Genomic DNA, 24,285 nt, shown 5'->3' with positions numbered 1-24,285 from the left:
TATTTACATTTAAATCTAGCTTAAAGACATTCCCATGAAAACCCTCAGAGCCACAGAGCGACATAGTATGTTTTTGTGTGTGTTCGTTGTGACCACTACACTTGGGTGTACAGCAGGGAGGGTTAGAAACATTGACTTGTTTGGTGGGGGAAAAACAATGTTTGCATAGCATCTGGAGAATTGTGTCTTCCGTTCCGTACGTGTTAGGGAGTGGTGACTTACATCATTTACATACTATTTTGATATTTAATAGTATAATTTTTCTGATCTGTGGTCACCGATGTAGAGAGCTGCTAAGGGCTTGCATTTCCGAGGAGCAGGCCTCCCTGTGTGGTGGCTAGTGTAATTGCTCACTGGTCTCCACAGTAAAATATCTCACAAATTTCCTCTGGAAAGCTTGTGGCTGAATGCTATCTGTGAGATCAGAAAGATCTCTTTCTGGGAGAGTAATACAAAAGAGCCTTTTAGTGTTTAGTGCCTGGGATTGCTTCCCTTGTTCACTTTTGCAGAGAAAAGTTTGTGTGGATAAGAAGTGGCAGGCAGGTAACCAGAGGCTTGCAAGTTTCACTTCACTTTGCACAAACTGTGGGGCAAGTCACTTGTCCTGAGACAGGCATCCGTAATTAGGTTTGTTTCATTCAGGGGGTCCACACAGGGAGCATGCAGCAGCTGTGTGCCTGCAGGGCCCAGAAAATCCTTTGTAAACTGGAATCTCCATAACTACTTTAATCACATTGCTTGCGAGCCCATCCCCGGGAGTTTATGTAATAATCAGAAGTTCTGTGTACTCAAAGATTAGTGGCTGCCCTGTTAGATTAGCCACATTGTATCTGTAGGTGCTGGTACTGCTTAGGTCATTTTTCAACTCTTTTTAAGTTCTGGGAAGAACAGCAAAGCGAATCATTTCTAATTATCAGTTCAGTAGAATCCCCCTCTCCAGCATAGTGTTTTTTGCCAAAGTAAAATGGAGTCTGTTTTGTTGTTGTTTTGTCATTGTTGCTTCTGCTTGTTTTGATGAATAATAGTTTCACTTTAGTGTTAACAATGTTACACTGGCATAGTATACCAGAATAAATTACACCTTTGAAAATTTCATTCCAGTGTTAACCTATGTTTGGGATTCTACTCTGTAAGCTTTATAAGTATTTTACAAAGCATCATGCTTTTCCCATGTAATTTTCCCCCATTCATAACACTGAATTTCTGAAATTGATTGGCTTGCTACAAAAGAATGGCTGGATAATATTCAGATAAGCTGAAATACACAGGCCTACCCTTAGGTCAGGTCCTGAATAAATACGGGCCTGTCAAATTGATGAACTAAACTGCAATGAATAGAACTGTTTAAATAGCTGTTCAATAACACATACATACCCCAACCTACTTTCTATTTTGTCTGAAATTCCTTTTTTTTTTTTTTTTGGTAGATAAACACATGCAGATTCAGCCTTGATTGAATAGTACTCTGAACTATGCATGTGCTCCCACAGTTTGCACTTGGGTTAATCTTGTCGGTTTTAGTATAGAACTGGTACTGTTTCACAACCACAGTCCTCACATTTTGTCGGAATGATAAACTATAGGTAGTGGGTTGTCCTTGCTCCACAGCTGAGTGAGCCAGGCAGAACACAAAGACGAACGTGGCAGGCAGCCTCTCCAGATGAGGATCTGTGCGTCCCAGCACTGCACTTCTTAACCTTAGCAATTACAGCTTCCTGCCCTAGAAAAGAGGGCCGAGGTTAGGATGGCTTCCTGGGCACTTGGTTCTAAATCGTTCACAAAGCTTAGCTGTTGACACTTGTCCTAGCAATGCAAAGAAATGCAAATGACCCCAGCATTCCACTACGGTTCTGACTCAGTGGCTGGGAGCTTGCAGACAGGTGCATTAGCCATCTCCTGGGACTACCTAAAGACCACGTGTTGGAATGGTTTCCCTAGTCTGCTGGAGAACTGGTGGATTTAATTAGCTTTCCTAGAACCTCTTCTCATTTACTAAAATGAATCTTGGTGGTGGGTCCACACGATAACCTCCTTCAACCATCATGAGCACTGGGGTAACTAAATCTCTGCTGTCTAAATCTTTATCTGAAATATTTCGGGTTGCTCTCAGGAACCTAATGGATTGGCATTTCAGAGTACATTCACCAAATGAGAGACTAGTCCTGATCCCTGCATAACTGCAGGGCCTCGTCATAGAAGTGGGAGTGGCAGAGAGCGGGAAATATAGACAGTAGATCCCAGGGAAAGACTCGTTTTAAGAACAACGTCTCCTTGACATTCCGAAGAAAACTTCAGTCTTAAAATATCTAATTACAAATTGGACACTAAGACGCCTCCTTCTCCAAAAGATGATTAAAATGCCACTGGTCGCTCCCTGCCTTTGCTGCTGACATAAAGAACCTGTTTTTCAGGTCACTTAAACATCTGCATAGATTTGCTTATGAGATCACCCTTTGTTAAAGAGAAGCGTTGGGCTGTTAAAATATTTTGATTAAAATATGCAGAACTTGTAGAACTACAAGCTTCTAGAGAGATGGGTTAGCTCTCTCTAGGTATGGCCCCTCCCCCCTAAAGGGGAGAATTTAAAGGGGGGCCTTAGAGAAATGAGAACAGCTGAAAAAGGAAGGGTAGCAAATGAGACATGTTCGGAACAGCTTGGAGAAACTCCCGTGGCTTCATTGTCTCTATAAAGCCGAAGAATACAAAAGCAAGCAGTCAGCCCTTCTTACCGTGATGGGAGATGTAAACCGTTGACATGGTTCCCCTGTTTAACTTGTTTAATTCTCATTTTAAATTCAGCACTATACCAGCCGTGTGAACTCTGAAGATTTCTTTAGTAATCCATTTTGTAGTTCGGAATCAAAAACAAAGTGAAAGGGTCTGACACAATTTGCTTTTATTTTTAGGCAAATCAAGCCTGGCCATAGTTAATAAGGGGATTACAACCCAGACTACGTCTTTACAGATGTAAAGTAAACCAAGGGCAAAGCATAAAGAAACTGATCCCCTTTGATTGAAGTATGGTAAAAAGGCATAGAGAAGCAGACGGCAGTAATCTGATTGTATGGCAATAAAACCACCATTTTCTGTCTTTCAGATAAAAAATAACGTGGTAAATCCATGCAGTTCATAAGATGTAAAGGCAGATAAAGGGGAAGCCATGGCAACATATAGATTAGCTTGATGTTAGAAATGACACGTCCCTGAAAAGGGTGTGGGGCGCAGGCCTTGCTCCAGGCTGATGGGTATTATTCGAGAGCCACACAGACTTGGGAACCCGGATTAGGGACCATGAAAGCCCCACTTGTGGTCTGGGATGGCTGAAGCCGAGAAGGAAAGCTGTACAGTTCTTGCTCATTGGTGGAAGATAATATGACCTAGGTAGCTTTCATTGACGGCCTTTTTTTATAGATGAGATGGAGGCTGATTAAAACTCACAGCTCACTGCGGTCGTTAGGGCCTGGAAGCTTTTCCTGCTTAACTCTTGGCCTGACAGAGGCAGCCATTCTGTAGGATTAACTGCCCTTCACTGCCCTTGCCTTCATCTATTTGGGCTTCAGGCAGAGACCTGCTGGGCAGCAACTGGGACCAGAGGGAGATAGGTAAGGCCTGAATTATCTGAAAAGAAAACAGAGGCCTTTTGATTTCAGGCTTACCACCCCCCCCAGGACCCTTTGCACTGCCTGTGGAAGAGGCCTAGGAAAGTTTGGGCTGTTGACCTTTACCTGGGCCTCTAGCTCCTCTCTGAGGTTGGTCTTTTCCTTCCCAGGGGAAATTTAAGAAAAAAAGAAAAATAACAGGTGAGGGTATTGAAAAGAAGGAAATTTAGTTTAATTTGAATCATCCGTCTAATATGTCAAAACCCGGGAGCCTTGTGATTCCAGAGGTTCCTGGCTTTCCTGACCACTGTGATTGGTAATCTTCATTGGATGGGATGGGCTTCCTGGTGCAAATTACGGGATTCCAAAACCGATAGTGCTGATGTGCACTAACGGCAAAAACAAAAACTTTTAGTGTTGCTGGCTGATACTACCCTCTGTCCCCTGTAGTGTGTGTGAGGGAGCTGGACTTTAGTGCTGGCCCTCCACACTTTCCATTTTAGTCGTTAAACAAAAAGAGCCCATGACTCCACGTCAGGTCAAGAGCAGAGTGAGACCCACAATTGGTTTAAGCCACCAGAAAGGATATATTTGCTTTTTATGGTCATCCTTTGGCATTTTAGGAAAGTCTGACAATTTCTTCAGGACAAGGGGCTTTCTTCATGAAATGGGTCTTGGATGTGACTTAACTTGTGTGGTCTGGGAACTATTTTAATGGGAGCTTGAGGGTTCTGAACTCTTCTGCTTCTGAAAAAGATCATCATTAAACATTAAGTACTCTCTTTAGACCCATTTTGTTGACTTTCTCCCTAGTTCTCATGCTGGGTCATAGTTTGCGGCTATAGGTGGACTGCTTCTGCGAACTGTTATTTATTTATTTTTTCTTCTCACCACTGTGAGAATGAATTATGATAGACATTGTGATTGCACACCACTCCTCATGCCCAAGCACCTGCCACTTTGTGCCTCCCTTTCTATCTTTATTCTGAATTCTATATCAAAATATCCATTTCATTCATCGAGATTCATCAAAGAAGAGGGATACTCTAATTTACAATCTGGTCACATCCTAGCACCTTTCATTCTCCATTTGACAATGATTGCTAATGGCCCATTCAGCTAAAGTATTTGCTTGTTAACGGGGAACAGAGAATGATAAATGTCCAGCAAGCTGGAGGCCTCCTTCAGCTTTTCACACACAGACTGGCGCATATTTATGGCAGGCAAGCCACAAAAGGAGAAGCCGGATCGCCTTGGCCTCCAGCTTCCATCGGGAACAGGGTTAAAGTGATTAAAGTGCTGTGCAAGAAAGCCCTGAATGTGTTTACTAACTGCAGTGGTGAGCTCTTCGCTACAGTTCTGGACCCTTCATTCCTGTGGGGCATATCTGTGTGATATGTTTTAGAAATATTCTCTGAAAGGATGGAGGGCCCAGAAAAGTAGGGAGGCAGTGGTAACGGGTTACCAGTATTCCCAGTGCAGCCACATTCCAAGTAGACCTCCTTCTGGGGTTGCAACTTTAAATCAGCAGTGGCTCACTCAAATGTTTTCCTTCCGTGAACAAATTCAAATATGTAAGTGCAGAGCATTCTGGGTCTGTGATACATACTTGCTGTTTTCAAAATTTATTTTATTATTATTATTATTATTATTATTATTATTATTATTATTACTTGGTTTGTTCGAGACAGGGTTTCCCCATGTAAGCTTTGGAGCCTGTCCTGAAACTAGCTCTTGTAGACTAGGCTGGTCTCGAACTCACACAGATCCACCTACCTCTGCCTCCCAAGTGCTGGGATTACAGGCAAGCACTACCACCACCCAGCAACTTTTTTTTTTTGTTGTTGTTTCAAATTTTAAAACCATAGTGGGAAAAGGCTTTCTTAAGGAAATCAATTTCTTTCTGCCCAGAGTAATTCTCCAAACAGAACAGGAAGAACAGATGGGCTGTAGTGAAGAAGGTAGAATTCACACCTTCCATCCTCCATAGTGGGAGTGGGGAGAAGTTCGAACTACCAAGGAGGGAGCATTTACCAAATGCTGTGGATGGACTAGGGGTCATCTACACACTCACATGGCATCCTGTTCATCAGGAATGTAAATAGGTGCTATACAGGATGGTTAAACAATTCAGTTAATTTTCTCCATTGAATTTCAGTTATGTCTAATTATAATTACAGTATTTATAGCACTTCTTCAGTACTGAAGTCCCTGTCACCACCAAGATATTCACCTATACTTTGTGTGGACCCTCATCTTAAATCTCTCTAGAATATGTGTGAGGCGCTATTCCTAGGTTCAGCATATCTGTGTTGGAAGGAAGTGATTTTACTGAGGCCTTGGTTTGACTGAGGTATGTGTGTTGTGGGACACAGCTTGCTTCTTTGTGTTTGCCTGGGCTGTTTCCTTGCCTGTGTGTATTTCATTTGTGTTTCTGTCCTTCAAAGGCAGAGATGTCTTTGAGATGACCTCTCCCATCCACTCATGGGATAACAGATGAGCCTGAGGCACATCGTGGTTGTTCATACCACCTGACAAAACCCTTCATTCCTTGTCTCCCCCCCCCCCCCACACACACACTTCTGTTTCCTTACTCTATCCCTGGAATATTCATCATCAGTCAGAATTGCCTGTGGATTGAGTGGAGCAAGCTACATCAGGTAAATCTCCAACTCAAAATGTATCTAACTTAAGCAGTTAGAAAATGTCATTTCCCACTTAACTATCATAGCTTGTTTTGGGTACTTCTAGTTTTCAAACAATCTCCTTTTTCTGTGAGAAAACAGACCATTAGGAGAGACCCTAGATTCATTCTCCTGTATGATGGAGATCTCTGTTCAGCTTTCCTTTGCAATCTATAGGCCTGGCAGTTACCCCAGGACTCTGTGTTCAGGGCCTCATCCAGGCACTCAGGTGCTCACCACCTGCCTAATCCACAAAGCAAGGGGCGGATATTGCCTTATTTCTCTCTCCCAACAGTTCACTCACTTCTGACTCTTACAGGCATCCATTAAGTATTTGTGGGACGGGCTGGCACTACCCAGGTGAATGCTGTTGACTGCCCATGTTCTTATCACTTGCTGTCAGAGATGGAAGATCCACCCTCCAGATTCAAGGCTCCTGAACTGAAGGGTACCAAAGATGCCTTTGGGGATTATGAAAACTGGTTTCTGAACCCACCCCAGAGTTTGATTCCTAGGGACTCAGGTGGGGCTTGAAGATACACACTTTTGCAGGCTCCCAAGATGTCACAAGCTGCTGATGGAGGAGGGAAACTGTACTTGGAACTGTTGCCTTGGGTCAGCCTTTTGTGGAGTAGAATCTAGCATCAGTCTTCCTACTTTCAAGGGCTCTTTAGGACCCTTGGGGAAATCTGGCCTTTACCCTGGCCCCTGTCCTTCCTTTTAGAGGTCACAGGGCCTAGGATAGTTGACAGTTGTAACTTGATTAATTCATTCAATAAGTGTTTATTAATGGCCAGATCCATTACTCTGAGAATGAAGTTAAGGCAGAAAAAACCTTGTTCTTTGAGATTTATAGGCCAAATAGAACCTGGGACACTCCATGTTGGGATGCGATGGTATTTATTGTGAGTAGAGGGGATGGGGAGAAATAGAAGGTGGCCAATTCAGGGTGGAGACGCAGTCCAGGTGAGCTGAAACTTGAGTTTTTAAAGACAGAAGTTTTCTGTAAGCAAAGTCATGGTAGATTGCTGGAGTAAAGCAGTACACAAGCCAGGAGACTCTTATTTCAACCTAGGGTACTGTCTGTAATGTGGGGGTTTTTGTTTGGTTTGTCTGTTTGTGTGTTTGTTTTGTTTTGGTGCCTCTCAATAGCCATAGCACAGAGTCAAATCCAACTAGTCGAACAAACAGATCCTGTGGGACAGCAAGTCCTTGATTTCAGCAGCCTCTCTGGGGGATTCTCAGTACCCACTGTTTTAAAAGTGAGTGTCATCACGGTCAGGTCAGGTGACTGATTTCGCCAGGATACTGGATCAGGAACACAGGTTTTGGAGTCTACCTGTGTAGCTAATCCCCGCTTAGCCATTTACTGGTTGTGCAATTTGGAACAGTATCCTCCATATTACTCCTTTGTTCAGCTTTAAATTAGAGACAATCACACAGCAGTGCTGAGGGAGAAAGTCATAAAATGGTGCCCGGGATTAAATGTGTTTGAAGGGCCTAGTTCTGAGCTTGGCACAACAAACCAGTGTCAGCCACTGTTCATAAAATTCATCGGGTGTCTACTGAATACCATCCACATGCAGAGAAAAATAAAATGAGAACACTCTGTTATAGAAGACTAACACCAATATCTTGAGCTCTCTGGTGTTAGTTATTTTGTTCTTCTTGCTTGTTATTGCTATCCATTCTTTAAGACTCTTTGGTCCTTGGAGCTCTGTCTACCATCAGTCTGCCTTCTTCCTCTGCTTTCCTCTACCATTGCTTTCTTAGAACACAAGTGTGAGAACAAGCCCTGGACATTCTTGTTAAACTGCTCAGCTGTGTGCAATGAGTAAGTTCTTTGGCCAAACCTATTCTGTGTATCCTAGTAAAAGATGTTTGTCCCTGAGTGAATACATGAATCCAACCTGGGTTCAGGGATGGGCAGTATGGCGTTCTTTTTGTGTGTATGTGTGTGTCTGTGTGTTTAGAACCCATGCTTCCTGTTGGACCCTGTTTTCTATAACAGCAGTTGTGTACAGCACTTACCACATACCAGCTGCCTCTCCAACTGCTGGATATATGCTCATTAAACCTTCTTTCTATAATTTATTTATTTTCATCGTATGTACATTGGTGTTTTTTGCCTGCATGTGTGTCTGTGTGAGAGTGTCAGATCTTGGAGTTACAGATAGTTATTAACTATGATGTCAGTGCTTAGAATTGAACCCACGTCCTAGAAAAGCAGTCAGTGTTCATAACCGCCGAGCCATCTCTCCAGGTCCCCATCATTAAACCTTCTTGCAGCCACCAATGGGAAATATTTTTACATATCCTCTTAATACTAGTGGAGAATTGGTTAACCCAGTTACCCAAGGTCCCTGGAAGCTAAGATGTAGATTTGAGCTGAAAGTGCCAAGGTTTTACTGTCTGGCCGTTTGATTCTCTGTGCCCCTTTTTTATGCTGTTGCATACAAGAAGGGGTTGGCTATGAGTAAGTTAAGCGTGTATTTGCTCAAAGCAGCACACACAAGGTAGAGAAAAGAAAAGTGTTGAGTGTGATCTTCTGCTCTTCATTGGAATTGCTAAGTGACTCTCATTTATGCCAGATGGGGAGTTCCAAAAGGACCCTCTGAAGCTCAGAGCTGACAAGATCGTACCCACTGAAAGCAGAATCATCATCGGACTGTCTGAAGGATGACTAGGCAGGGTTTTTTGTTGTTGTTGTTGTTGTTGTTTTGTTTATACAGCATGCAATATTAATGCACTTACTGTGTGTGACTCCTTTGACTATAGACATTTTCCTTTTAGGAATTTAAGGGATTGGGGATTGGCCAGTTCCCCCTGGGAGAAAGTCAAGGGTCCAGAGTCACCTCCAGTTTTGCTGCTGAGTGTGTGTCAAGCTGAGGAGATAGTATGACATCTTTTTTAAAGTCTAGTCACAATTAAATGCCATTTTATTTTGGATTTTGGGAACCGTGCCAGCTTCCAGCTTGTCAGAACTGAGAAGACTCAAATCAAGTCCAGGCCCATTTCTATAGCAAACGGGGAGTCTGGCTTCTTGCCTGTGGATTCATTCAGTTCAGCCCATCTGGCTTTTGATGTTCTGCAAGTTTGGAGCAGTTTGTTTAAGGAAGCCCAGGCAGTGAATATTGGTGGGCCCAGGGTTCTCTGGATGCCACAGTGTCGCTTCTGCCTACCTGCAGAACAGACTGCTAGGGAAGGCAACCATCTCCACTTCTGTTGGAAGTGTGGCAGCGTGGCACCCCCTATCGCCACCCCCCCCCCAGCTCTTCCCTGCCCACCTCTCTGCTGTTCAATGTCAGCCTGCTGGAGGAACTGGTAGGACCTAACTCAGGAGGGAAGAGAACCATAGCAGAGCACCATTTGATCCTATTTCCATCACGTGACACAGTTCTGGGTGGTATGTATCAATCGGGAACCAATTCCATTTCTCGTTTCTGGTGGTGGCAGTTTTGTTACCCACTGGGTTTCTCTTCCCCCTCCTTTCCCTTATTTCACTGGCTGTGGCAGGAGGAAGATAACTCCTACCACACCCATGGGGACCTGTGCCTGACCCTCCCCCTGGAGCCTGGGAAGGAGGAAGTACCGGGAAGCTGCCATTTAGGGGCCTGTAAAGCTATTGCACACAGCCTTGTAAACTGTTTGCTAGGATTATTAAGCTTGCCTGTCAAGGAGACTCCCTTCTCAGACCCAGAAAGCTGCGTGTCATGGTCCCTTCTGTCTGTTGTGGACTTACTCCTACTTCTGTTGCCCAAGGACCTGTTTGAGGGCACCTTTGGGTGGGCGGGAGGCATGTGGTGGAGGAGTGGGGTTCTGTTTGTTGTACACCTCAACAAAGGGAGGGGTTTCATCTTAGTAGAACAAGAGTGAATTGCGTAAGTGAAGAAAGAAACACATGATGGTGGGAATGAAGGGGAGGGAGAGCTAAAGGGACAGGACAGCATGTCCGGCTGGATGCCTTGTCTTGGAATGTTGAGGCAGCAAACCACTCACCCCTTGTTAAATTTACACGTGGCTTCCATCCCTGTGACTTCACCACTCAGGTAAATGAGCAAATGGTTGTGAAACAACAGAGAACCAGCTGGAGGTGCCCTCTGGACCCCTTTCTCTGTGAGAGCCATCTTTCTCTCTAGGGCCTGGCCTATAAATAACATGGGTTCCACCTTCCTTTATAGACTCTTGCTAAAAGCACGGCTGGGAACATGACCATACAGGTGCTGACAAATTACAGCTGTGAAAGAAGGCTGCAATGCCTCATGTCACTGGGGTTATGAAATCCGGGTTTCAATCAGGGAGCCTGCCTGGTCGGCTTGCCAGCAGGGCAGTCTGGAATGCACCATCGCTCTTCCTGCTTGCATACTGCACACATCCCCAGCACTCCAGCTTCATGCTCTAGCCTTTGCATCTTGCCTTGGCTGGTCACAGAATTTGTGTAGACTTCTTTCTTTTTCTAATTGAAGGAGAGGGCAGAATAGGCAAAGAACATTCCTCGGGCAATTAATGAAGACCCAGTCTTGTTCTTAATTCCATAGTGGATTTAAATAGTGCTTGTTAACTTGAGGAAAAAGAAAAACAAGGATGGTATCTGAAGTCTGACTTGGAGGTGATTAGTAGAGAACACATTTTCAACCTTAGCCTGTTACACGTGTGTCCCTTTGTGAAGCAAAGGTGTTTGGACAGTAAAAATAATTACATGGACAGAATTGAAGTAAATACCTGTACTGTTTTCCCTGGAGGGGAATAAACTGTTTAAACTGTGAGAATATTGTCTTTGAGCCCTCCGAGATGAAATTTACTTTAGTTGCCAGTGTTTTTGTAGCATCGTATTGCAAGCAAACATAAAAGCAAAGATCCGTTGGCAATTGTAGGAAGACAGAGGGAAATGATAAGTTTGAAGAAGTGTGCTCCCCATGGTGTGACTGCATGGCAGGTCCAGGCCATGGGGCCTCCCTTCAGTGCCCAGGTCAGCTCCTCACCTGGTGGAGTTGCCGAACTGGTTCCAGGGCTGTGTACTCTACAGGCGCTTGGATTTCTGCTCTTCTCGTCTTTCGGCTCTTGAAAAGGTTTGGTCTGTGGTCGGTGTGAAGTCTGAAATGCACACTCCCTCCCCATCCCTCCCTGTCTCGAATTTGGAACACTTTAATGGTCCCCAATTGTACAGCCTGTTTTTAGGCCCCTTTTCTTGTCCTTGAATAAATCGGGTTCAAGTTGCACAGAGTATTTGTTTTAGAAAAAACAGAAAGAAAAGGGGCACCTGTGAAAACAGGCCGCTGTTCCAACACACATACACATTCGAATCAAAGCAGAAAATGTCAGTTAGAGCCTCCAATTACTACCTACTTCTTGGAGGCTTGAAGCCACCGAGGAGACAGTGGTGCTCTTGCTGGAAGTTTCTGGGTAATTACTTGTTACTCTAAGATGGTGTCTGGTAACCTAGTTCTGTGTGAACCTGACACCCTGTAGCTAGCTGCTGCAACCCACTACTTCTCTGGTTTCAGAATAAGCCTGAGTGGAAACTTGTTCTAATGTGAAAGAAAGTACCAAAGGGGGCAGTACAGTGCTACTCACTAAAAAGAGGGGTGTTTCTTTCCCAAGCATTTCTTCTGGAAGCTATTGCCATGTCTGTCCTGGGTGCTAGCTACTCTTTTACTTATTCATTTTATTATCACAGACCTCCTGTGTGGGGGCATGTCTAGCCCAGCAGATTAAGCTACTGCAGCACGGAGGTAACACAAGATTGCATATTCTGCCTGTTTATCAAGTTCACACACCCATGACTCGAAGCCTTTCTTGGGGAGTATTCATACTCCCAACTGCACAGAACATTCCAGAAAGGAATCTTCCTCTGATGTGTAATGCTGGCCTAGCTGCGTATGGACATCAAAGGCAGTGCAGAGTTGAGGACCAGGGACTGGCTTGACATGAGGGTTTTTCGTGTCCACACAGTGGAGGATGAACTATGGCTGTCCCCTTTCCCTGTGGCCTTTACTACTGAGTTAAAAATAACAATACAAGCATTTTATGGAGAAAGGTATGTCTCCTAAAACGTGGTAAGTTTCAAGTATCCTTGATATACAATGCTGGCTCAGGAATAATCTGGTTCCTTAATGTGATTTGAGGTTTTCTACCTTCTAGGATGACCCAGTTTGTAAAGCTCGTCCCCTAAGAATGTCAGCCCGCTTCCTGATTTGCTCATTGATGAAATCTAATTCTGTTTATCTCTTATTTTTCATTAGCTTGGATAAGCATCTGTTCTACATTTGTAGACTAGAGAAGCTGTTTAGTGGGCATAGACTACCCTGTCCATTCTAAGGCTTTACATCAGAAAGTTAGAAGATGTATAAGCTTCAAACATTTAAAATAATTTCAAAATCAAAGCTAAGAAAGCTAGTTCAAAGAACTAGTTCAGGTTTCTATGCATATTTATTGTTTGAACTTTTGGAGTCCTGGGGGTTGATCCTAATCACATACTTGATAGGCAGGTATTCAGAAGCTAAACTGTCTCCACAGTTCTTTCCTCTGCTTTTTATTTTGAGACATGTTTGCACTGAGTTGCCCAGCCTGACCTTGAACTCACTTCGTAGTGAAGACAGCCATCAGGACTGTGACCCTCTTGCTCTAGCCTCCTGAGTAGCTGGGGTTACAGATTTGTGTCTTTAGACCCAGGAAGTTTTGTCTTTGAAGCTGTACATTAAAAAGTAATGTCTTTGCCAGGCGTTAGTGGTGCACACCTTTAATCCCATCACTAGTAAGGCCTAGAGACAGGCAGGTCTCTGTGAGTTCTAATCCAGCCTGGTCTACAGAGCTAGTTCCAGGACAGGCTCCAAAGCAATACAGACAAACCCTGTCTGGAAAAACCAAAAGTGAGAGTGTGAGAGAGAGAGGTGCTCACAGAATCACTGCTTAATGAAGAGAACTTTAGAACCCGCAGACTCCTAAAAAAGTCGCCATAGCCCAGGATGGCTGCAGGTAACTGACTATCAGTGGAAAGGTTGTCTGTGTTGGTCTTTGTGGTCAGTCCAGTACACACCACATGTTTTACAGATGTGTCTGTTTCCAGTGGTCATACACAGTCCCTGGTTGCCTAACAGTGGGGCATCTTCAGGGAATGCATCTTCAGGTGGATCTGCTGTATAGGAGCAGCTCAGTGATCACTCACCCAGACCAAGATAATTGTGGCGTGAACCTCTCAGGGCCACCTTTCTGTATGCAGTCTGATTTACCAAAATGACACTACAAAATGTGAGAGTGTTGTAGATGTCATTTTAAATAGAAGGGAGTCTACACTTTTTTGTAGGATGTGCTGTGTATTCTCTTATGCAGCTGGCTTTGCAATGTTCTTCGAGTAGGAAAACTTACTGTCCCCCACCCTCCCCTTCAGTTTTCTGTGCCTGTGTCATATTCCCTGTGAGCTGTGGGGACATACTTCATAGATACTTTATACTTGACCAGACGGTGAAGCAATAGGAAATAGGTAAATCGATTTTTCTGTGTGAATTGTCTTAGGTAGCAGCTGACGTTTTGTTATCAGAAGCTGTTTCTCGCTTGTCTACGGCTTGCATTGCCCTCCTGTCTGGAGGGGCTCTACCTGGCCCAATTCACTAGAGACAGAAATTGGCTGTGCATGCATTCTTGACTTCACCTGTGCAGTCAAGGACAGCATCAACATCAAGTAGCTGTACAGTAATTTATTCTGTTAGCCTTTGTGTTTTGCCATGGTGAGGAAACACACATAATGTAGTAGTGAGTTTCTGCACTGAGGTCCATGCAGGGAATGTTGGGATTTTCCTGGTGAGAGAGAAGTGATAGAGTGGGATTTTAAGTCTATAGCTCAGCCATCCCCCAAAGTATCTCATCTATCCTATGGAACAAGGTAAAGGTCAGAGGCCAATCTGCCAACACTCACCTCCATCTGCTCCCAGGCTCCTGATGACATGGTCTGTTATACCCACAAAAATCATAGTTCCAACTCAGTCAGCTGGTTATGTTTTCCATGCATTATTCCAGCATTTTAAACCAGCCTGGCTTGGGTTTTTCTCCTCTTCTGCTCATTAATTCTGCTATGTTCTCAGCTACGAACATTAAAGAATATTAAGTCTTGTGATGTTAGTAGATTTTTTTTCAGTGAGCAGTATGAAGTTGAGGTGTCTAATTTGAATTATTAGAGATCTAATTTAGATTACTAAATATTAATGTCTAGTTGTAGATCATTAGAGTTGCCCAAAGTGTACTGTGTTGAACACTGCGTTGGATTCGGGTTTGGCAAATGACTTTTCAAACCTGAGTTAAATCAATAGTCAACCCACAGGTATAAATAGATTCTGGTGTCAAATCATTTTACACCAGGCCTCTGGCTTTGGAAACCCTACTTCAGAGTTGCCTATTTTATTCCAGTTCCATTCTCTCTCTATCTGAGTCAAAGTCATGGAATCTATTGTCTACTTGGAAATGATTCACCGAGGGAAACCAGAGGAGTGGCTGGTTTCTGCTCAGTGTTCCCCATGAGCCCCCAGGAGCTCCCCAGGGAAAGTAACGGAGCTGGAGGCAGTGCCTAGGCTGCTATGGTGTGGCGCATGCTCCCAGCAGGCAGATGGCACAGTGCTAGAATTCAGGAGCCAACATGGAGAGGGGCCATCTGACTCTGTTATGTTCTAGCTAGGACAGGAGCCTTGTCCCTGTCCTTGAACACTCACCCCTCTGTTCAAATGGTGTGAGTGGTGACTGGTTTTACTATGCCAAAACAAGTCAGAATGTGTGGATCCCCACCAGTAAGTTAACATCAGCCAGTTGTTGTCACTGTAAATTTTAAACAGTTTCTCAGGGTCACCTCTGCAGTGCATTGTTGTTGAGTGTTGCCAAATATTCCAGGTGCGGGTGTGTATGAGGTCTGACTAACATATTAGCCTCTCTCGAGAAACATCAAGGAAGACAAATCCAAATCCATAGCTTCAAAAGTAGACCTGTTTACTGACTTAATTATATATGACAGATTTTATGGCCTTGTGTTTAAAAGGTGATTGAGAGGCATTGCATTTGCTGTTAAACACTACCCGAAACATTTGGAGTTAGTCTATAACTTTACATCTAAAGTATACATTCTAGGTGGTTGGTCCATTTCTTTCTCACCCTTTGCCTCCAAGAGCAAGGGATGAATACCAGGTGGCAATCTCAGAAGGCCCTGTTTGGCCCAACCATAGTAGACAAGGCAGATAGTTTTCTATAGCTCTCTGTAGGATTCTTGCAAGCCTGAGTGTTTATTGACTTCCTTTCCCTTCCCTTTAACTTTGTAGCTTATCTATGAAAACCTTGATTTAGAAAAGCATGCATTTCACAAAACCAGACTTAGATATCAATGTGATACAGTGGGATCTGAGAAGGGCAGGGAAGAGTTTTTCCTATTGGGTTTCATCACTCTCCCCCTGGGGAGCTTTACTCTTCTACAAGGTGTACATGTGTGGCTTAGACTCTGGGATGAGAGGGGAGGGGAGCAAGGCTCATCTCTGCATCATACTGGTCATGGTTTTGTGGTTAGCAGCCCTGGATGATGTGGCTTGTGCTTTAAACAAGGGGTTGTCAGAGGCTGTGGAGAGCCAGGGTCAGAAACTGCCTGAGGACAGTCAGCGGAATGATGCCTCAGCTTGGTTCCTCTATTTATCTGCCCTAGTGACATGGCCTGTCTTCAGAGCGCCAATCTTGCCTGTGACCTGCCATCAATTTAGGGCACTTAATTTGTCGTTAGTATGTGTTGTTAGCTTCCATTTGCTCACTAGTGTTTTTCCACTAGGACATAATTTTTGTGAGCATTATTATACACCAAACGCATGTGCACTTGCTGTGGAGTCACACATGTGGGAGCAGCCCACATTCAGGGAGCTCAGCTGTTAGCTCCTGGAGACCAGGTTATCAGCTATTAATGTCACTCAGAGCATCTGATCAGTATGTGACTTGCTAGGCATATTGCTACCCATTTGTAATCCCAGCACTTAGGCAGTGAAGGCAGGAGGATCAGCAGTTTAGGCTAGCCTCATGTACACAGTAAGTTCCCAGCCAGCCTGGAATATATGAGAATGTGTTGTGGGAACTCTTTCCCTGGAGAGATGGATGCAAATGCCTGTTCCCTCCTCATAGGACACCAACAACAAACCAAAGTATGATTCCATCAAAGTTTGGTTTGGGTTTGCCTATGAGGGTATGGGTGATCCTAGAGTAGCCATGCCACTGAATAGTCTTCTCCCAGCATGGATGGTGATTTGTGTAGCTGCATCGATGGAGTTTGCCTTCCATCACCTTTCACAGTTTATAAATGCTAGCATCTCTAGAGAATGCAAGGCCATGGGTCAGAATTACATGCAGCTATCTGGCAGGTGAAGGAGGGGGCACACAGAGTCCCAAGGTGCATTGATCTTCCCCACCCCTTTCTGTGAGGGGAATGTCAACAGGCAACAGGCCCCATCCAAGGACTCTTGCGAGCAGGCGCAGCTGTCCTGATGAAAATGATGGCTGTGCTTGGAGGACAGCCCTCTGCAGTGCCCTCCCCCTGCAAGATGGTGAAAGGACTGGCCTCAAGGACAGACTAATTTTTTTATATAGGAGACATGTACCAAGGCCAGCTAGCACTTTACATGATGTCCACACTGCCAGCTACACTAACTGTAAAAGGCACCGATTAGGGAGTGGGAAAATGTGAAGCAGGCTGGGAAGCCCCGGGTAGGAATTGGCCCAGTTGGTTTGTGTAAACCTTAAGGATTTCCTTTGAAGGTGGAGGAATAAACACAAGAAGGTAAGAAACAGGGAGGTGAACAATGTAATGTTCCTAGAGTTTTGAGTAGTACCTCTTGTCCCCATCTTGTCCTGCTAAAGCCACAGGACACTTTAGGACCACTTTGGAGAAAAGGTGAAAAGGGTAGGGTAATGTTTGGGCCTTGTGGAGCTTTGTTGAGTTTCATCCAACAAAGAGCTACCTAGAAATTGTGAGTTGAAGAGAAGCCCTTCAGTTCCTGGGCTTCTGTAATTTTACAGTTTGGGGGAGAATTATGGGAAAACACCAGAGAGGCTCTAGTAATTCTCTCAGTTTGTTAAAAGTTACAGAGAATGCTTCAGCAATAAACACATGGGTATTTTAAATTTGTCACAATTTTATAAATTCATTTGGAGTTCTGCTTCACAGAAAGATTTCAATTTAAATGTATTCACCACCTTAAGAAAAATATTCATTCATGTTTCCACGGGAGGATTAGTACAAGTGGCATTGTGCTCTACATGTCAGAGTATGTCTTGGGGGATCTCTTCTTCCACTTTGTGGGTCCCTGGGATTGAACTTGGGTCATCAGGGTTGGTTGCAAGCACCTTTATCCACCAGGCCTTCTTGCCTGTACCAGTTTTGGTTTTTAAGTGAGTGAACAGTAAATAGCATATGTTCTTGCCTAAAGGGACTAATTTAACTAAACAACAATAAAAAAACTGGTGTCAGTGGATCACCTTCTCTTTGAGGCTGTTCAATAACACCCAAGGAAATAACAAGCAACCTTGTGCATATGCTGTGTGTGTGTGTGTGTGTGTGTGTGTGTGTGTGTGCGCACGCGCGCACGCACGTACACACGCACCTTAAAAGGGTTTCAGTGATTTATTTTAAGACATGAAGCTGTGAGAGAAAGGAACATGGGGGGGTGATCAGTGGGACCTGGAGGGAAGGAGTGGGGTATGGATAGGACCAAGATACACTGTGGACATGTACTTTTTTTTTTTTTTAATTTAAACTATCAGTTTTGAATGTGAGTCTAAAATGTCCCTTGTACTTTCTGCCACATAAGAGAACCGCCGCTTGTTACATAAATCACCAAGGTTGATGTGGATTTGAACTTTGGGAGCCCCGTCATCCTTCCCTTATCTGTTGCTTCATGCTGGCCCCAAGGGTCATCAAGGCTGGTGGGCCTCTCTGGCTAAATAATGCCAGAGTCCAGGCTGAAAGGATTGGGAGGCCATGCTTTGTTCTGGAGCTTTAATAGTTTAATGAGCTTGCAGGCTTGGCCACTCTCTCTGAGTGTGTTGTTAGTGTTAGCACTTGCAGAAGGATGTTCATTAGGCAGCTCTTGTTTCAGTGTCTCAGGGAAACTCCCCATTAGGGAAGATCTTTCAGCAATATGGCCAGCAAGAAAGGAAAGGAGGAGAAGCTTTTAGCTAGGAGCATCCAAGGGATTTGGTATCAGTAGTCTTAGTTCTAAAGATTTGCTTCGAAGAATTAATTGGGGTAAATACATCTCAGGGGAGGGCAGGGGAGGGAAGATTTGTAGACCAAGGAGGTACTTGTTGTCCTCACAAGGAGAGGGCTCTTTATCTTGCAGCTGAATCAATACGATGCTAATTATTTCTGGTTATCTTTTATGGGTTTGTAAGACATTTCTTTTGTTCTTTGTAATAAAAACCCATTGTTTGATCAGTGACTGACTAATTATGATAAGTAATTTGAAACATTCTTGATGAAACTTGTCTGTTAATTAACATCAACACAGCACATGGAAACTACCAGGACAACAAAGGTTCCGGGCATGCGCTGTTCCTGGAATTGATGAGATCTCTCTGGTATGCCCAATAAACCGCGATGCCGATGGTTAAAAAATAACAAGCAGGTGGGAAGGTCTGACTCACCACTAGGGAAGAGTTGTTGCAAAGTTGCACAAAAGAGTATTGGAATATTACAAGGGTGGGGGCGGGGAGCAGGGGGCCAAGTGTCAGCAAGCTGTGCCCACCTGATGGCTCAAAGGAGGGAAGAGTTCACCCTTTTGTTTTCTGAGGTAAATTCCTAAAACGCTCCTCCCCTGAAGACAATCCAAGTTCGCACTGAGATGTTGTGGTGGAGGTTGATTGGCAGCATAATGCTCTTAGATGCCTGTCTTTAAGGGTGTTCACTTTTATCAACTCAGTGGCTTTTCTTTTATGCTTTTTAGATTTCTACCCGGACAAGGCCTGGTACTATACCCACAGATAGGAGACAAATTGGATATTATTTGCCCCAAAGTGGACTCTAAAACTGTTGGCCAGTATGAATATTATAAAGTTTATATGGTTGATAAAGACCAAGCAGACAGATGCACTATTAAGAAGGAGAATACCCCCCTGCTCAACTGTGCCAGACCAGACCAAGATGTGAAATTCACCATCAAGTTTCAAGAATTCAGCCCTAACCTCTGGGGTCTAGAATTTCAGAAGAACAAAGATTACTACATTATATGTAAGTATAGTTCTCGCTTTCTATTTTGTAGGCATTGGGAAAAGCTAACTAGGTTTGTATTGATTTATGTTTCCTTTAAATTAATGTGCTAAATAATTTGTTATGAAGCTTTGTCTTTTTTTTTTTTCCAAAAGCATTAATTGAAATTTGGGACCCTATAGTAACAAGTATTAGTTAAATATAAATACTCAGCAGGGCAGACTTGCCAGGATTCTTATGGTGTTGAAATAAGTAAATTATATGAAGGGACGTAGCATCGCTACTAACAAAAAACATCTTTAAGGACCTTTGGTGAGGTTTTGATAGGTAAATCTGTGTGATGATTTTTCTCTCCATCCTTCCATCTGTCCATCCATCCATCCATTCATTTGTTTAGTGTGCATTCTGTTCTAAGGTTTGTGTTTCCAAGTTAGGACTCCAAAGAGCAAAATGTAATAGTGGTACACTTTGCCATGATACCATCATTCCAGACAGGCAGAGCTCAGAGCTTAGTAGCATGTGGCTCATAGACAAGAGCCAGTATGGGTGGCATGTTAAGTCATGATAAAAAAGAGTAAAGCGTAGGTGTACTGCCTGAATGATACCCCTGCATCTGTCATAATGATGTGGCATTATTTCAGGGGTAGAGGATAGATTTCATTGGTGTGTATCTGAAGTGCATTTGTGAGCTGTGTCTATCGTGACACATACCTACTGTGCGCACATCATAGCTAGCACCAACCAGGCCTGTTCTCAGTGTCATGGGTCTTGGCTTGGTACAGTGAAATCTGTTACTCAGAGGCAGCCACTCACATGCATGGTTGAAGCAATGAGATTCCAGTTAATTTGTTTGCTTTCAAGGTATACTGTTTGTGGGCTTTTTGTAGTTGTTTTAAATTGTAGTATTTAACATGAAACTCCTGATTCATGCAGGGCAGGCAAGTACTTGATCACTGTGCTCCAACCCCAGCCCTCCAGTTACATTCTTTACTGTTTCTCTAGACTTCAGCTCATTGGGGTGCAGCTGGTCTCTGGCTTGGCTCCCTTACCACCCTATCATTAGATTGGGAGTCTGGCTTTCTCCAGTTACGAACTTCTCTTTATATCACAGAAGCAGCAATTCACTGTATATTCATCTAGTGTTCCTTGCTATGTATTTTTTACATTAGTAATTAAAGCAAAGGTGGTCACAGGCAGTAATTATCTTGTCTGTTGCTTTAAATGCCACAGAGACTGAGAACCAATTTATGAAGGTAATATGATACATAGAAAATAGATTTCTAACAATAACAAAACAAAAAGGAGAAAACAGTAGGTTAGATGTTTAATGAAATAATTATCACAAACTGAAAATAAAAGCAGGTAAAATGGAACCAGGCAGCCAGGGATAGTAAGATGATGGGGCCATCTTTGAAGACATAAAGTAGTTACAAGGTAAAATAAGTGAAAGCTAAGCTTTTGGAAACATGCGTATGAATAAAGACTTTTAATGGATGACATGATCTAGCATGACTTGGAGAAAATGAAACTGACCCCAGATTAGTCCCCTTCAGAAGGTTACTGTTCCTAGTGAAGGGAGAGAGAAGGATGAACATGTGCTGGAAGAGGCCAGCTGTTCCCAAGATGGGAAATGTCTGACCCTGAAAATGGTGTCAAAAGAAATCCGGGGTCTTCTTCATTGGGTAGGGTTACCAGCAGGCCTGCCTAGCTCCATTCTCCATCTTAAGCTTAGATTCCAAAAAGATGGCATTGAAATCCCAGCTTCCTACAGGGGGAGGGCAAGTGGAAGCTTGGTAAACAGTAGAGGTTTAACCTTTAATTTCAAATGATATACACAAAATGCAGCTAAATGATCAGTTTACCAGTGTCTCTCAGTGCATCATAGTGAACCTGTCATAACTGCTCTTCATCAAGGTGAGAGGTTGGCTTTGGATTTGCACATGAAGTTTAATCTGTAGTTAAAATAGCAATCTAACCAATAATGGTGCCTATTTGGTTTTCTTTCTTTTTTTTTTTTTTTTTTTTTTTTTTTTTTTTTTTTTGTTTTGTTTTGGAGACCCCATTAAACCATGTTAACAGGTTTATATTATGCTCCTCACTACTCTGACGCCCAAAACTGTACTCAGAGTTAGGATTTGCCTCCTCAAAGCATGGAGTGGCTTGTGATTCTGGGGGCTGAAGCAAGAGGGTCTTAAGCTGAAAGCTAGGCTACTCTACATGCAAGATTCTCATATACATTCAATAACTAAACAGCATCTTAACAATAGAACCTTGGCTGTCAAGCAATGAGGCACTGTGAGAATGTTGCTTGTAACAAGATGTTCCCAGGCCTGTGAGTGGCTCAGGGCTGTTCCAGGAAACCCAGTACTGCTTATAGCAAGGTTGAAAGGCTTCCCCCACGTCACAGGCAGAAGAGAGTATTCAAACACTTAGCAACATGTAGAAGCCAGTTTCTCACACACCCTACAGCAGCGTCCACTGCAAGTTCCCTTGAAAGGAGGGAAATGATAAGATCAAATTTTAAAACAGCATCAAAGCAGTCAAGGGATTTGAAGAAGCCACCAGTGTCTTATTAAACAGATATGTGCAGGATGCACGTGTATGCGCACATGCACATACACACACAGAGTCACATTCTTTTTTTTTTTTTTTTTTTTTTTTTTTCCAGAAGGAAGCTGTGTGCAGGCAATAATCTTTATACTAGTACATTCATGAAGATGGCTGGGTAGCACAATAGGAAGTACTTAGATTCACAAGGATATTTTTAGTGTTGTAAAGCATCGGTTCCCTTTGAGATTGCAAATGATGGTATATTCTGCTGACTCCAGGGCTTAGCAGCTGGCCGCTGGGCACTTTCACCCCAGGCAGCATCAGGAGTATCATATGCTTGCTCCATCCTGGGGGCAAAGGAGCAGCTGTGGTTTGGAGGCGGAGGCGTCCTTGGTATGCCTCTGTGGGGATGTACACATGGCTTCACCGGTGTCAGGCTATCTCCCAGGAGTTCAGAGCCTTATGTCTTACTTATGTTGCCTGAGCTTAATGAGGAAGTCACTTTAATTTCCTTCTCTAGAATATTATTTTATCACTGTAATCCAAACACTAATAGTCAGACATATAGACCCACTGCTGTGTCAACGACACTTTCCAGTTAAACCCAGCAGGATCTGGCCCCCGATTTTTTTGTTTTGTTTTGTTTTGTTTTTCTTTTTAAACAAGGACTTTTCATTTGACTTGTGATGTTACACTGCATCCATGAGTTTTATAGTAAACATTAATGTGTAATTGAAACTGTTTTTTATACCCACCAAGTTCTCTTAAGAAGTGACATGGTAGAACGATAGGCCTCCTCATTAATCCTCCTCCACAACAGTTTTTTGCTTTGACATGTGGCAAAATGATACATATGGGGCTTCTTTGTGTTTAGAATTGACTTTTCAAGTGACCCATTTCAGTAATTAGCCTTGGGCTTAATTTGCAAAACTAATAAACTCTTCTGGTCTGGTCGTGAGTGATCTGAAGATAGGGATGTTGTGGCAGTGTAGTCTGAGAAAATCCTGCTCTTCATTGTGTTCAAATTCCTGATGACCTTAAAAACAGAGCTGGCTTTCCCATAACCCATAGTTGTTTTTATTGAGTCTTTCATTTTATTGTTTATTGAATAACTGCATCTTCTGATATTATCCATTTACAATAGAAGTTTGCTGTTGGATAGAGTATTATAAACAAGCTGTCCAGTTTGTATTGGAAAAGCATCCATCTTCTGAGTGTCCAACTGACATTTTCTTAGAGAAACCGTCCTTGCCTCTTTAGGGTTGAACCAGCAGGCTCCTTGTGTTGGCCTTGAAACACTGTCCTGAGGCTGGTGCTGTGGGCTGATACCCAACCTGAGATGAAACTTTGCTAAGTCTACACAAGAGATTACAAGAGTGGGAGGTGAAATCAAATGCTTCTATTTTTACACCTCAGGTGACCAAGTGCCCCGCCCCCTGGGGGTGCTGCAGACAAACTTCAGGCTGCACCTTGCCTTGTGTTTTATGCAGTTTCTATCAATATAGATATATGCCCCTTGGCAGGTCATATAGACGTCTGGTATCATCTGCAAGTCACCATTTCTGAAGATCGTTAGGTTGTTACTGAATTCACTGAGTGGTCTTCTTAGAGACAGCTCTCCATGCCCAGCCTTCCTTGTTGAGCCATCGGGTCTGGAAGAACCTCCATTTCTTAGGTCTCTCTAATGAATGTGTGCAAACTGTGCTTTACAGACACTGATGAAATTTTTAAAAGCATGATTTCCACTTTGGAGCAAAAAACCAAAATCACAAAATAAAGAGAAATATTTGCACAAATAAAACCAAATAATAGTACTAAAGAGCCAAAATAATAGTTTGTTCCTTATTTGGTTGAACATATGCTACACTTCTTTTTATTTTATTTATTTCTTTTTTCTAGCTTTGATGTACTCATTTTGGGTGATGAGTGTGGCAGGTTACATTAACATATACTGTGTGTCCTGTTATATTTCTTTGGAAAAGTAATGAATCCCAGAGCAGCTTTCAGAGGCCCCTTGACATGAAGATAGCTTTTAGAACATGTAGGAACACATGACAGCCATAAAGAGATTATGAAGTTTATTTGATGGGTTATTTGTTTAACAGCAGCCACACTCCCTTCATTACATACTAGACAGCTGAGGGATACATAAACTTTGTCCTATCTTCCTGTCCCCTATCTCAGTGGTGAGATTTGTGTCTAATACCTCCATCACCCCCAGTTGTGGAGCTGAAGCATT

General features: G+C 43.2%; 1 protein-coding gene across 1 annotated transcript in view; it reads left to right on the top strand.

Annotated features, from left to right (window-relative positions):
• Positions 1-24,285, top strand: part of Efnb2 (ephrin B2) — a 43,201-nt gene that overhangs the window by 2,426 nt on the left and 16,490 nt on the right. The window contains exon 2 of the mRNA XM_051181962.1: positions 19,234-19,517. Within this exon, the coding sequence (XP_051037919.1) occupies positions 19,234-19,517 (284 nt within the window). The remainder of the gene's footprint in view (positions 1-19,233; positions 19,518-24,285) is intronic.

This window comes from Phodopus roborovskii, unplaced genomic scaffold (assembly GCF_943737965.1).
Source record: "Phodopus roborovskii unplaced genomic scaffold, PHOROB, whole genome shotgun sequence".
Taxonomy (NCBI): domain Eukaryota; kingdom Metazoa; phylum Chordata; class Mammalia; order Rodentia; family Cricetidae; genus Phodopus; species Phodopus roborovskii.
This window is presented reverse-complemented; position numbering and strand designations above follow the sequence as displayed.